General features: G+C 36.0%; 1 protein-coding gene across 2 annotated transcripts; it reads right to left on the bottom strand.

The window, feature by feature from the left end:
- Positions 1–440: 440 nt before the first annotated feature.
- Positions 441–11,158, bottom strand: TRAPPC5 (trafficking protein particle complex subunit 5). 2 transcript variants are annotated; one of them, XM_053696549.1, is made up of 2 exons: positions 11,023–11,158; positions 441–1,472 (listed from the first exon to the last, which is right to left on the bottom strand). In XM_053696549.1, exon 2 carries the CDS (start codon positions 1,467–1,469, stop codon positions 903–905), a length of 567 nt encoding a protein of 188 aa, XP_053552524.1. In that variant the 5' UTR covers positions 1,470–1,472; positions 11,023–11,158; the 3' UTR covers positions 441–902. The 2 variants fall into 2 exon arrangements, with proteins under 2 accessions (XP_053552524.1, XP_053552530.1); XM_053696555.1 differs by having other exon boundaries at positions 11,083–11,146.
- Between the last annotated feature and the right edge of the window lie 1,888 nt (positions 11,159–13,046).

The raw sequence follows: 13,046 nt of genomic DNA on the forward strand, positions 1-13,046 counted from the left end.
TTTAACGCTTACATTTTCAATTAATTTATAATAAAGGGGACAAATAATTAAAGTCTATTACAAAATTGTTTTAAGAAATGTTTTAAATATACATAAACAGATCTATCTAGAATAGCCCAAAAAAATTCCAGGAGCCATAGGTCTTAATTAAAGCAACTGAAATAGATTAAAGAGATATTTACATTACGTAGAATGTCACAAGATAATATCACAAACATTTTACCTCTTTTGAAGGAAACTTCAAGTGAACAACATAACGTAATGCCTTCTCAGTGCCCGTTAGATATTTTAAATAAACAAGGGTAAAATAAGTAATAAAGATCATTAACATTATTTCTTTGTGAAATGAACAAAAAAATATGCCAGTGTGATCTCCCTTTATTTGCATAAGTTTTTGTTTTTATGTAAAGAGAGTGTATAAGTATATATACTCCACAAAGTTAAAGTTGTCAGGTATTTATTGAAGAGTTAAAAATAAATACATTATGGTATTTAGAAGCTAGAGATAATTTTTACAAACCCTAACGATAGAATTCTCCCAAAACAAGTGTTAACTTTCCATATAATTTTAGATATTTCACTTTTTAGCTGACATCTCAGTATTTTTCACTTTCATATTTTTTGTTTCTTGACTCAGTCAATGTATCCAAGGCTTTTTGTTTCTTTGTCTACATTTATTCTTGGTTTCTTCATTCATTTAGTGAAATTGGTTCCACTTTCCACTCTGTGCAGAAGTTGGCTTTGTCTAAATATCAAGTGCATATTTTTGACACAGACAGTAAAAACATCAACTCTAAAGTTCCAAGCCATAAAGAACTTATCCAACAAATGATTTAGTAAACATTCTGGTGGGGCGGAGGCGGGACAAATTATACATACTTGTTCCTTTGTTAAGCCAATACTTAACGACCATCTAGTGCTTTGTCTCTAGCAATGACAGACTCATCAAATTTGATCATGAGGGTTGTTCCCTTGTGCCAGTGTGCAGTAACTTTGGCAGGAAACCCACTGCAAGTCAGTAAGGACTCTACAATGCCAGCTGTAAATGACGCACAGTTAAGTGTGCTATTTTCTTTTGGTACAGATATGTAGGTGTTTATGAGAGGGTCTTTTTCAATGATGTAGTAGGTCTTGTCGTCATCGTTAGCCTGTTCCAATTTATCTGCTTCCTTACCAAAAAGAGCTTTCCAAGCTGAAACCTTTATGAAAAGAAGTGCACTAATCACTTTGGTTTCACGTTTGCCATTTTTCTCCCGCATCACCAATGGGTCAAGGATACGACAGCCAACCTGCTGGCCAAGCTCAGATAATTTAGCCTGCAGTTCAGATACGGAATACACACGATTTTGGCAGTACTGTACTATTTCTGAAAAAAGGAGAGAAAATGCACTGAGGCTAACCTCAGTCTTAGGCCTGGCCAGTGATCTCTCCAAAATAGAAGACTTTCCACGGCTGAAGCGGGAATCCATTATCTAAAATAAAAATGTACAGAACTTAATCTCATTTTCTAAATAAACATAAATACAACAGTGCAAAACTAACATATTAACCCCTTAAGGACTGGGAATTTCAGAGAAAAGCACACAAAAGACCAGAGCATTTTAGCTTTCACCCCATTTAAACAGAAATAGAGCCTTACCTTCTTATGAACCTAGTTAGTATATCAATTCTATGACGTAGCGAGCAGTCCCACCCGCTCGCTACGTAGGCTTCCAAGCTTGCCACTGAAATCAGGAGTGGTGCGCATGCGCTATGCTAGGCAAGGATCAGATTATGCATGGGATCGGGGGGGAAATGAGGCGCATGCGCGGTGGCTCAAAAGGGGCGTTTTGTGTGGGGAGTTGGCCGCCTAACGGCCAGAAAATCAATTGGGCAGATGAGGAAACGTCAACCAAAGAAAAAAGTGGTATATCGGCGTCAGGAGGAGAAGGGGTATGCAAAAATCGGAAGTATTATCTGTAATAAAACTGATTATGAAATAAAAAAAAAAAAAAATTTAATGAAAGTGGGGTTTATTTTTTATGCTATGTACATGAATATGTTCTATACCGATCCAGTTTACCTTTACTTTAAGATGAAGCATTTCAATTTAAATTCATAATGTTTAAAGAATGGTGATGACCAAACTGCAGACTTGCTGACCTTTTCTATGAATACTATGGCTTAAAGGGGTTAGAAATCTTTTTGATACCACTGAAATAAAACACATTGTAATTTTCAATATGAATGTAATATACTATACATACTGTGCCCTTGAAACGAAAATTCTAAATATAGGAAAAATTATTTTTACATTTCTTATAAAAAGGTGGTAAGGATAAGCCCATAAAAGGAGGCAGAGCACTGCAAAAATTAATGACAGTGACCCATCTAATTGTAAGGTAGTTTCTCCCACTTATTATGAATATCTATCATTCACTCTTAAAGGGATAGTAAACCCAATTTATGTCTTTCATGATTCAGATAGAGCATGCAATTTTAAGCAACTTTCTAATTTACTTATCAAATTGTATTCGTTCTCTTGGTATCTTTATTTGAAAAGCAGGGATGTAAGCTTAAAAGGGACAGTAAAGTCATAATTAGACATTCATGATTTAGACAGAGCATACAATTTTAATCAACTTTCCAATTTACTTTTTTTTTTTTATTTCATTTGCGCCCTCTTGTTATCCTTTGCTGAAAGGTTTATCTAGGAAAGCTCAGGAGCAGCAAAAAACCTAGGTTCTCACTGGTGATTGGTGGCTGCATATATATTATAAGAAATTCCCTAAAGCCCCTAGGGAAAAGAGGGGGGGCATTAAACTATCCCCACAAATCCCCCTCAAATAAACAGTACTTAGAGGTGGGCAGTGACTTATGCTGATGTTATAAACATGTGTGAAAAGAGAAAGAGAAGCATAAACTGTCCCACTTGTAGGGGGGTTAGTTAGCTGATTAAGTGCTGTGTGACGATGGGTGATTAAAACATAACTTTTAATTAATATATATATATATAAAATAAAAAAAATGGATGGACTATGCCATCAATAAGAATATATTTAAAAGTGTCAAAAATAGACACACTTGCTCCTCTTATGTTCGATACAGCAATCAGCCTGTATTGAAAGGGTTACCAATAGTTAGTATCGCTATTGAACCTCACATAGACAAGCTATCTAGTAGTTATCAGAGAAGATATTAACCAAGGACTAAGCGGAGAATCAACAATCAAAAATAGAGAGCCTCAATGGGTTCTCAAAAACAAACTCTGCAAGCTCAGTGACAATAATATTATATTATCAAAGTTGAGTCTATATGAGAAAATGCCTTAAAGGCCAACAATTAAACTATTGTTATCAGCAGGATAAGAGGAGCAGTGCGAACACCTGATGCGTGTTCCGCAATTGCTTTTGCAGAGGTGCCGACCGCTCCGACATACAGCTTATTTAACCTTTTACAGCTGTTATATTGCGTCACAACAGTGCTGGGCTTTAAAGCCGTTATGACGGTATACAAAGTCATAGCCAACGGCTGTCCTGAAGCCTACTGCGCTTGCAGGATTTGATCACGGTCTGGAGGGCGTTCCTAGTGTCATAGGGACGCCCCCCAGACCCGATCCCATCATTGATTTCAATTTGTCTACATCAGAACAGTGTTCCAATGTAGACTTTATAACCCGGTCACAAAAGGGTTAAAGGACCTGTGACCAATCTTATGGTCACTTTCAATTCAAGAGAATTGTATTACCAATCATCGTAGTATTTACAGCTAAGAGTGTCCCTATGATTTATATGGACACTGCTTCAATATCGTATTAAGTGAGAGGGGTGTGTGTTGACTGTCCAATTACAGTGAGGGAAACGTATAAGCCCTCCCTCATTGTCTGTCAAATTAAAACATTGCTGTCAAGTAATAATGGCAGATCTATTTCCACAAAGACTGGCAATCATGGGTTAAATTATAGAATGGCATAACAGCCAAAGAAAAATTATCCTTATTCTATTGTATCACAGATATTGTATATCGTGCGCTCCTAAATTACTGTGGTGTCAGGATTGAAAATTACCGCTATATATACACATAGATGACTGGGCTATGCCCATTATCTGTATTCACATCATTCGGGTAGACTGGGATTATTGCTTAAAGCATACAATGTTGTACATTGAAATGTCAGTTTCGGATCATAATAATAAGTAAATCTATTCGCATATAAAGCACGATCATAAATTAAATTGTAAATTGATAATAGAGTCAAGGGAACGTTATCTTCACTCTCTAGTATCCCAAATATTGAGGATCATGTAGTTCCCCAAGTATCTCATAGAGTGCAGACTTCGTAGTACTTACTTCCATCTGATACACATATTAAAAGATTCTAATGAAATGTGTAAGACCAATATGTGATCCCATTGAAGTAGTAATTACCTAAGAGTAACCTGTCCATATTGTGTTACCATCACCTAATATACGATCAATTTTAATATCACACTAACGTTAGTACTAGGCGATTATCATACTTGTGGAAGAATGCTTTTATCAAATTGCATAGTACTATGGTGTGTTATCACTGTATATATAAAACTTGGTAAGCTGTTCCCATTGTCTATAAAAACACTGCTCTAGTGGATTATAATTATTACTAGAACATAGAGTTTAACGATGATATTAATGGGCTCTCTAATGGTATAGTATATATAACAAACACAATTTTCTGGAATTAATACAACAATGGTGATCACATATTGGAATAATCATTCTATCCAATAGCTTTCAGGGGAGCTCATAAGAAGGCCCCTGGCGGCTGAAACGCGTAGAATTTGCCAATTTCTTGTGTATTATTATTACTACCTTGGTGCGGTCACGTAAGTAGATAGGACGGGTACATTGAGCAGCTACTACAATATACATAGCTGTATCTGTATGTGTAATTCCTGTCCCAGGACCTACTGTTACAAACCCACCTCTGTTCACTTGTTCATTGAAAAAACCTGCAAACCTTCGAAAGTGCAATTGGAAGGGACAGGAATCATTCCTGAACTCTAACCCGGATCTATTACTAACGCAGAGAGGATTGCAGCTCTAACAGATCACTCCAAGCCGCCTCTTGGATTGAGGATATCAGAAACAAAGAGGTTCTTTACCCTAACCGCTTGCAGGGAACATTAAAGAGCTAGGATCTCACCTTTACAAACCAGGTTCTATCTGCTACTTTTGATTCATAGGAAATGTCCATATTATGAGAAAACACTGTTGCGATAAAAAGGACACAGGTTCATAATACACAAGAGACAGTATCCGATTGTTATTAATGCTGGGTACTTTGTTTATAGAATCTGTTGTATTTTAGCCTTGTTACATTTTAACATATTTGTATTCATTTACATTTCATATAGCGTTTTTACATAAGATTGTTACTCTTTAAAAATTGTTTTAATTAATTTTGATGCCGGCATCTTCATTTTAGGTTTTAGAAGTTTATTTATATTACTTTAAATGTATCAATTAATTGTTATTTAATAAATTAATTTGTTTGATACTTTAGACCTCCTTATATTATTTACACGACATTGGTAATATGTACTCTTCACTGGCCTTAGTGGTTCCATAAGGGTCTTTGATCACTTATTAAGGCTGAAAGCACATCTATTTATAATCAATTCATATGTCCCTAGCTATGAATCTGTAAGTTTTTTTTGTTCATTTAAATCAATTTATCTTTTATCATATCCTATTAATATTAATTAATATAACTATTCATCTATGAACACTATATAGTGGATTATTGCTCCTTGCCATTTTTTTATCTCTAAGCTAATCTTAGCGCTATCCCAACTTTCTCATTTCTATTTTTGCAACAGGTAAACACTGGAGGTTTGTTTACCTAATCTGGGATAAGCTTATTAGAGACAGAGTGTTGCATCTTATTATCACTTTTCTTGTCTGCTTATATTAAATTGTTTACAAGTAGCTCCTTTACCCATTTGATATAGTTTATTTAGCATGTGGTATCCCCACCTATGCTAAAAGTTTGTGGCCGCAGGGCTAAGCTATAGATAAGCTTTGCAAATACAGTCAGCAGAAGAAATTACACTCCCAGTGGGATATAGCAGAGATAAGGTAATAAAATGTTGATTTTCCATTGTTCTCTCCAAGTATTTGTGATTGGTTTACGGCCAGATATAAGATAAAGAAGCAGGTATATGTACACAATGTGATAAAGTAATGAGATCTGATTATAGCTACAAGCTCAACCCATTTTATTAGGTTGTGGCTTCAAAACAAAAAAAATCAGAGCTTTAATATACACAAATAAAGCTTAAAAAGCTAATTTTCATAATTTTTTTACTCTGCAGTTGGTAAAAAAAGCAATTGTAAACACATTAAGGGAAAAACAATTTTACAGTATACTATCCCTTTAATCTCCTTGTGCTCTTCATTGAAGGTAGAGACTAATCTTACCCTTGTATCCTTAGTTTGTTTTAGCTTGGGCAATAATAGACTGTTTCTGTCTGTAATGCTCTGTGATAAGCTTTTTGAGGATACTGTTAGGATAACCTCTATTTTTCAATCTTAGTTTCAGTTCTTTTGCTTCATTTTTAAAGGAGTCAATATTAGAGCAATTACGGCGTGTCCTAAGGAATTCCACAAAGGGAATTGCTTTCTCTGTAGATGGATGATGTGCACTATCGAAAGACAATATTGAGTTAGTAGCGGTTTCTTTTCTGTACAGGCTTGATTGTACTTGGCCAAACAAGTCTCTTGAAATTGTCAAATCCAGAAAGGTTACTTTATTGTAACTGATCTCATACGTCAGTCTAAAGATTAAATTCATTACAGTTCAGTTTGTTAATAAATTTAGCTTTCTCAATTAGGTTATTATAGCTTGCCAAAAAATCAGAAGTAAGGTTGCCACATAGAGGTTTGTAACATTTGTGGTCTCCTAGCTGTCGCATGGCTTCAATTAGATACATATCTATAGGCCAGATAACCACATTACCTCCCTTATCTGAGGCGTTTACCACCAGATCTTTCCATTTTGGTATGTCATTCAAAGCTTTAGATTCTTGTTTAATCATACTATCAAGATTTTGGTCTCGAAGATTAAGGATGTCTCTACTAACTACTTTTAAGTAAATATCGATTTGTGGAAATTGCGACATTTGGGGCATAAAGGTTGATTTTAAATTAGGCCTTTTTGACAGTCATCTATACTCAAAGTCTCATTTTCCTCTAATAGTCACACTAGATCCCTTACAGCCTGTACATCCAGATTGGCATCATCATGCTTAGCATATTGGATAAAATGATTATTCCAATATGTGATCACCATTGTTGTATTAATTCCAGAAGATTGTGTTTGTTATATATACACACTATTCCATTAGAAAGCATTTTTCTAACACCTGGCACTATAACCACCGTTAAACTATGTACTAGTAATAATTATAATCCACTAGAGCAGTGTTTATATAGACAATGGGAACAGCTTACCAAGTTATATATACAGTGATAACACACCATGGTACTAGGCAATTTGATAAAAGCACTCGAGGGAATCACAGTTTTTATTATGTACCCTCACAAAATGATCAACTAAAGGGGTGCTGATACTGCCCACATTGATTGTGGACAAATTATCACAAATACGTGAGCGTACTTCTCTTGTCGTTAACCCCACATATTGGAGATTACAAACCGAGCACCATAATAAGTAGATACAATAAGTTGACCTACAATTAAGGCAGGAGGCGACAAAGGTTTCCCCTGTTACAGAGGATCAAAAAGATGTACCTGCATGGACATATTCACATGCTTTGCACTGTGAGTAGCCACACCTATAAGTACCCCTATGTCTGAGCCAAGATGATGCTGGACTTGCTGGTGCGGGTTTCTTGTCATCTGTATTTAGCATTATACAAACTTTTAGGTAGTTAAGTGCATATTCCACTTTGGGTACCCTTTACCATTAACTTTGCTTATTTAGTATACTCGAATATTGCTTATTCAATACCTTTTTTTGTAAGTAAGCAACAATCAAATGATTTGTATGATGTAGGTTATATAGTTAATTCACTGTTTATATTAGGTATAAGATTATTGGGTTTGTTTAACTATATGAATGATTTGATTGTTCACAGCTGTACCTTTAAATCATTGTTAATTTGTTGGCCAATTAGAACCCAGAGAGGGGTTCTTAAGTTTCAATGTGTGCATTGAATTTTAGGGACTATGAGTATGGCTTTTAGCCGAAACATATTAGTCTGTAGCATTTAAGGGTACTTACCCTCCATGATTTAGCAAATTTTCATAATAAAAAAGTTAAATTTTTATTTAAAACAGCTACTGACGATCCTCCTTTTTTCTAATTACAATAGAATGAGGATCATGTTTCTCTGACTGTTATGCCATTCTATAATTTAATCCATGATCGCCACTCTGTGTGCAAATAGATCTGCCATTATTACTTGACAGCAATGTTTTAATTTGACAGACAATGAGGGAGGGCTTATTCGTTTCCCTCACTGTAATTGGCCAGTCAACACACACCCCTCTCACTTAATACGCTATTGAAGCAGTGTCCATATACGTCATAGGGACACTATTAGATGTAAACACTACGATGATTGGTAATACAATTCTCTTGAATTAAAAGCAACCACATGATTGGTCGCAGGTCCTTTAAATAAGCTGTATGTCGGAGCGGTCAGTGCCTCTGAAAAAGCAGTTGCAAAACACGCATCAGGCGTCCGCACTGCTCCTCTTATCCTGCTAATAACAATAGTTTAATGGTTGGCCTTTAAGGCATTTTCTCACATAGACTCAACTTTGATAATATTATAATATTGTCACTGAGCTTGCGGAGTTTAATTGTTTTTGAGAACCCATTGAGGCTCTCTATTTTGATTGTTGATTCTCCGCTTAGTCCTTGGCTAATAGCTTCTCTGATAACTACTAGATAGCTTGTCTATGTGAGGTTCAATAGCGTTACTAACTATTGGTAGCCCTTTCGATACAGGCTGATTGCTGTATCGAACATAAGAGGAGCAAGTGTATCTATTGTTGACACTTTTAAATATATTCTTATTGATGGCATAGTCCATTTTTTATTTTATATATATATATATATATTCATTAAAAGTTATGTTTTAATCACCCATCGTCACACAGCACTTAATCAGCTAACTAACCCCCCTACAAGTGGGACAGTTTATGCTTCTCTTTTTACAGAATATATATATATATATATATATATATATATATATATATATATATATATATATATATATATATATATATATATATATATATATATATACACATATACACATACATACATACATACACACACATACCCCAATTGTCATTGGCTCACCCATGTGTTCAGTTCAGTGTTTTTTAGATGCACTTTTAATTTGTGGGACAGTATTACATTTCAACAGTGCATGCATAGCAGCAGCAAGATCCAACACAACTTCCTTGTCAGAATCTGCTCCCTCCGAGTGCTTATGTTGCTGATTGACAATCGCATTCCACACATTCCTATTTGACATATGTGTGGAGTGTGATTACGTCATATAGAGCATGAGCAGTCAGAGGGAGCAGATTCTGATAAAGGAGCAGAATCTGATAGAACACTGTCATATGAGCGCCGTTGATCACTTAAACTTCCTCCCTCTCCTCGCTATTTAGCGTTCACTTCTTATAGGGGGTGATAAAATGTACTATTGCTTAAAATATTTACGGCGCTCCAGTGCCTAATGGCATCTATAAAGTAATGGACATTTAAAAAAAAAAAAAAAAATTATATATAGCCAAGATGCGCACTCTCACTTAGTCCAGCAACTGCCAGGGTGCTAGTGTAATCATAAACATAAACTTGCACTCTCTGATATTTTTAAAATCCTTTACTGTGATTAAGTGACGTTTCGGGAACAAAGGTCTGAGGAAGGGGATACTTTGCCCCCGAAACATCACTACTTCACAGTAAAGGATTTTGAAGAAAAAAAAAACAGAGTGCAAGTTTGGTTTGAGATATAGATATATATATATACACACACACACACTAGATACTTCTTTTATTTTCTTCAATGAGTGATGTTTCCACCTCCTAGCAAATAGCCATGCTAGCACGGCTATTGGCTCAGAGGTGGAAACATCACCTCATTGAAAGAAAAAAAGGAAGCCTTTTGCCGTGGGTTGCGGGAACCGCGCCGAAATAAAAGGTACCTTCTACACAGTTTTTTTTTTTTTTTTTAACTTGTTATTGAAGGTCACATTTATTTTTAGTGCTGGTAAATCCTAGAATTCTTCACTTTAAAGGTTGTACACATAAATTACAAAAGCTTTGTTCTCTTTATATCCTTTGTTATAAAGCACATATAATCAGCACTACTAGGAACTTGCCTGCGATTGGTGGCTGCAACATTTATGCCTCTTGTCACCAGATGTATTAAGCAAGCTCCCATTATTGCACAGCGGATGTTGCTCTTTAACAAAGGATACCAAGAAAATTAAGCAAATTTAATAAAAGTAAATTTGAAAGGTGTTGGAAAATTGCATGGTCTATCTGAATCATGATAGGATTATTGTCACTTTACTGTGCCTATAAAGGACAATGTGGCTAAATGGATAATGAATGTATTGTAATGTTGTGTTACATATAATTAAGCTCTTTATATGACAATCTCATTTTTTTTTCCTTTTGCTTATACACTGTACCAAATAAAATAAATTCAGAATATACCGATGTGGTGTAATTATTGGTTATAATGTACCTGTTCATACTAAGTACCAAGTGTTTTCCCTACCAAAACCCTCTGCTACGTCAGTACGTCACATCTTTATTAGATAAAGGTGATGATTAGGGGGCGAAAATAACAGTTTACTGAGTTTAGCAGAAAGAGACGACCGTGGCTCTTATTTTTAAGATGCACGAACTAACTACAACACAATTTAAACCAAGGGATAAATAAAATACCTGGATGGAATATAAATATATAAAATTACAGCGGAAATAAGTGGTAATTATTTCTGTATTACCTCCACCCCGGTAACGAGTCTGCAGAAATCTACACGTACTGAGCCGTTACCGCTACTCACCGTGAGACCTGTAACCCGGTGACAGCACCTACAGTTTCCGGAACCGTTCTCCTCCCTCACGGTGTGTCACGTGACGCCCTCATGAAGCCATTGGCCGCACGGCAAAGGCTCTTGGGACATGGCTCTGACTGACAATCTGACGCCATCTTGTCTGGGCGTGACGAATGGTCCTTTGCAGTTAGTCTGAGTCTCATCAAACGCGACGTCGTTAAATGAAATTTACAGTTACCTGAGTAGCGTGTGGGAATATAAGATATTTCTTCGGTTGTTAATATCGTAGAAACTATGTTATGATAAAAACTTGCAGATGTTCGCATCTTGTTTTTGCTCACGTTTTGCTTTCAGCAGCATTTGTTTGGCAATCGTTTCGTTCATTTTATACACAGGCCAAGTAAAGCTTAGGCTTACAAGTAATTACACAATACGTTACATGCTAGAGTGTTTGTTATTGCATTGTTACTTCAATAGACTATGTGTTTAACTCTAGGTGTAGAGTGTCAATACCACAGCATTACTGGAGCCAAAGTAACAGTTGGTAATTGGTGGCTACACACATTGGCCCCTTCATTGTCTCACCAGTCCATACTAGAAGATCATAACATTCTTAAAAGTACTCTAATCCTTTAGAGCGTGTATCTTCCTTACTGTGGTCCAGATTACAAGTGGAGCGCTAAATATCACTTTTGTGAAAGCGATATTTGCGATCCGCTGAGTAATACCAGCGCACACGAAAATGTGAGACAGCATGAGAGCTAGCGCAGCGAAGGGAGTAAGTCGCGCAGTGATGGGCAACAAATATAAATATATATGTATATCCTTTTATACATACATATTTATGTGTATATACTCATATTGACCTTTTAACGCCGTTGCAGCGTTCTATTCTGACCTAACGGCACCAGGCTTTAGCGCTGTTACAACGGAATAGAATGTCCAAGCCGTTTGGCTGTCCTGAAGCCAACGGCGCTTCCTGGATGGGATCGTGATCTGGAGGGCGTGCCTAGCTTCATAGAGACGCCCCCTGACCCTATCCCATCATTGAAATCTTGCAATCACGTGCACGATCGTGGGATTTAAATTTGTTGTTCCAATGTAGACAAGTTAACGCTGTCATTACAGGGTTAACAAATAAATATATTAGTATATAAGCATATACATATATTTACAGGGAACACACAGTTCCTCTAGACTTCAATGTAAAGGCACTTTTTCTAACACCCCACAGCCGTCAACTTAAGCCCCCAAAAACTGCCTAGTACAGTTATTTATTTTTTAAAGGGATACTAAACCACTCAATGCAATAGAATTGCATAATTAACAAGTACATAATTAAAAGACAATGCAATAACACCTACTCTAAATTTCAAATAAGCAGTAGATTTGTTTTCTGACAAATTTATTTTTTCTCCCATTATCTGCCCACTGTATCATGTGACAGACATCAGCCAATCACAGGAGAGAAAATGCACTGAGGCTAACCTCAGTCTTAGGCCTGGCCAGTGATCTCTCCAAAATAGAAGACTTTCCACGGCTGAAGCGGGAATACATTATCTAAAATAAAAATGTACAGAACTATTAATACAACAGTGCAAAACTAACATATTAACCCCTTAAGGACTGGGAATTTCAGAGAAAACCGCGCAAAGACCAGAGCATTTTAGCTTTCACTCCATTTAAACAGAAATAGAGCCTTGTTTTTTTTACCTTCTTATCAAAACTTTTTTTTTTAGTAGACAACCCAAGGCATTGATCTAGGCCCATTTTGGTATATTTCATGCCACCTCTTCGCCGCATAATGCTTAACATATATAAAGCAGTATAAAAAAAAAGAAATACTGGCTGTGTAACACTGATGACTGAACTTTACAACCAAAATCTGACTTCAAGGGACATAAAACCCAATTTTTTTTCTTTCATGATTCAGGTAGAACATACAATTTTAAACAACTTTCTAATTTACTTCT

Source organism: Bombina bombina, chromosome 1 (assembly GCF_027579735.1).
Source record: "Bombina bombina isolate aBomBom1 chromosome 1, aBomBom1.pri, whole genome shotgun sequence".
Taxonomy (NCBI): Eukaryota; Metazoa; Chordata; class Amphibia; order Anura; family Bombinatoridae; genus Bombina; species Bombina bombina.

Bases quoted from the DNA above. Each gene is read 5' to 3' on its own strand.
- TRAPPC5 (XM_053696549.1), bottom strand. From the start codon at position 1,469: ATGGATTCCCGCTTCAGCCGTGGAAAGTCTTCTATTTTGGAGAGATCA.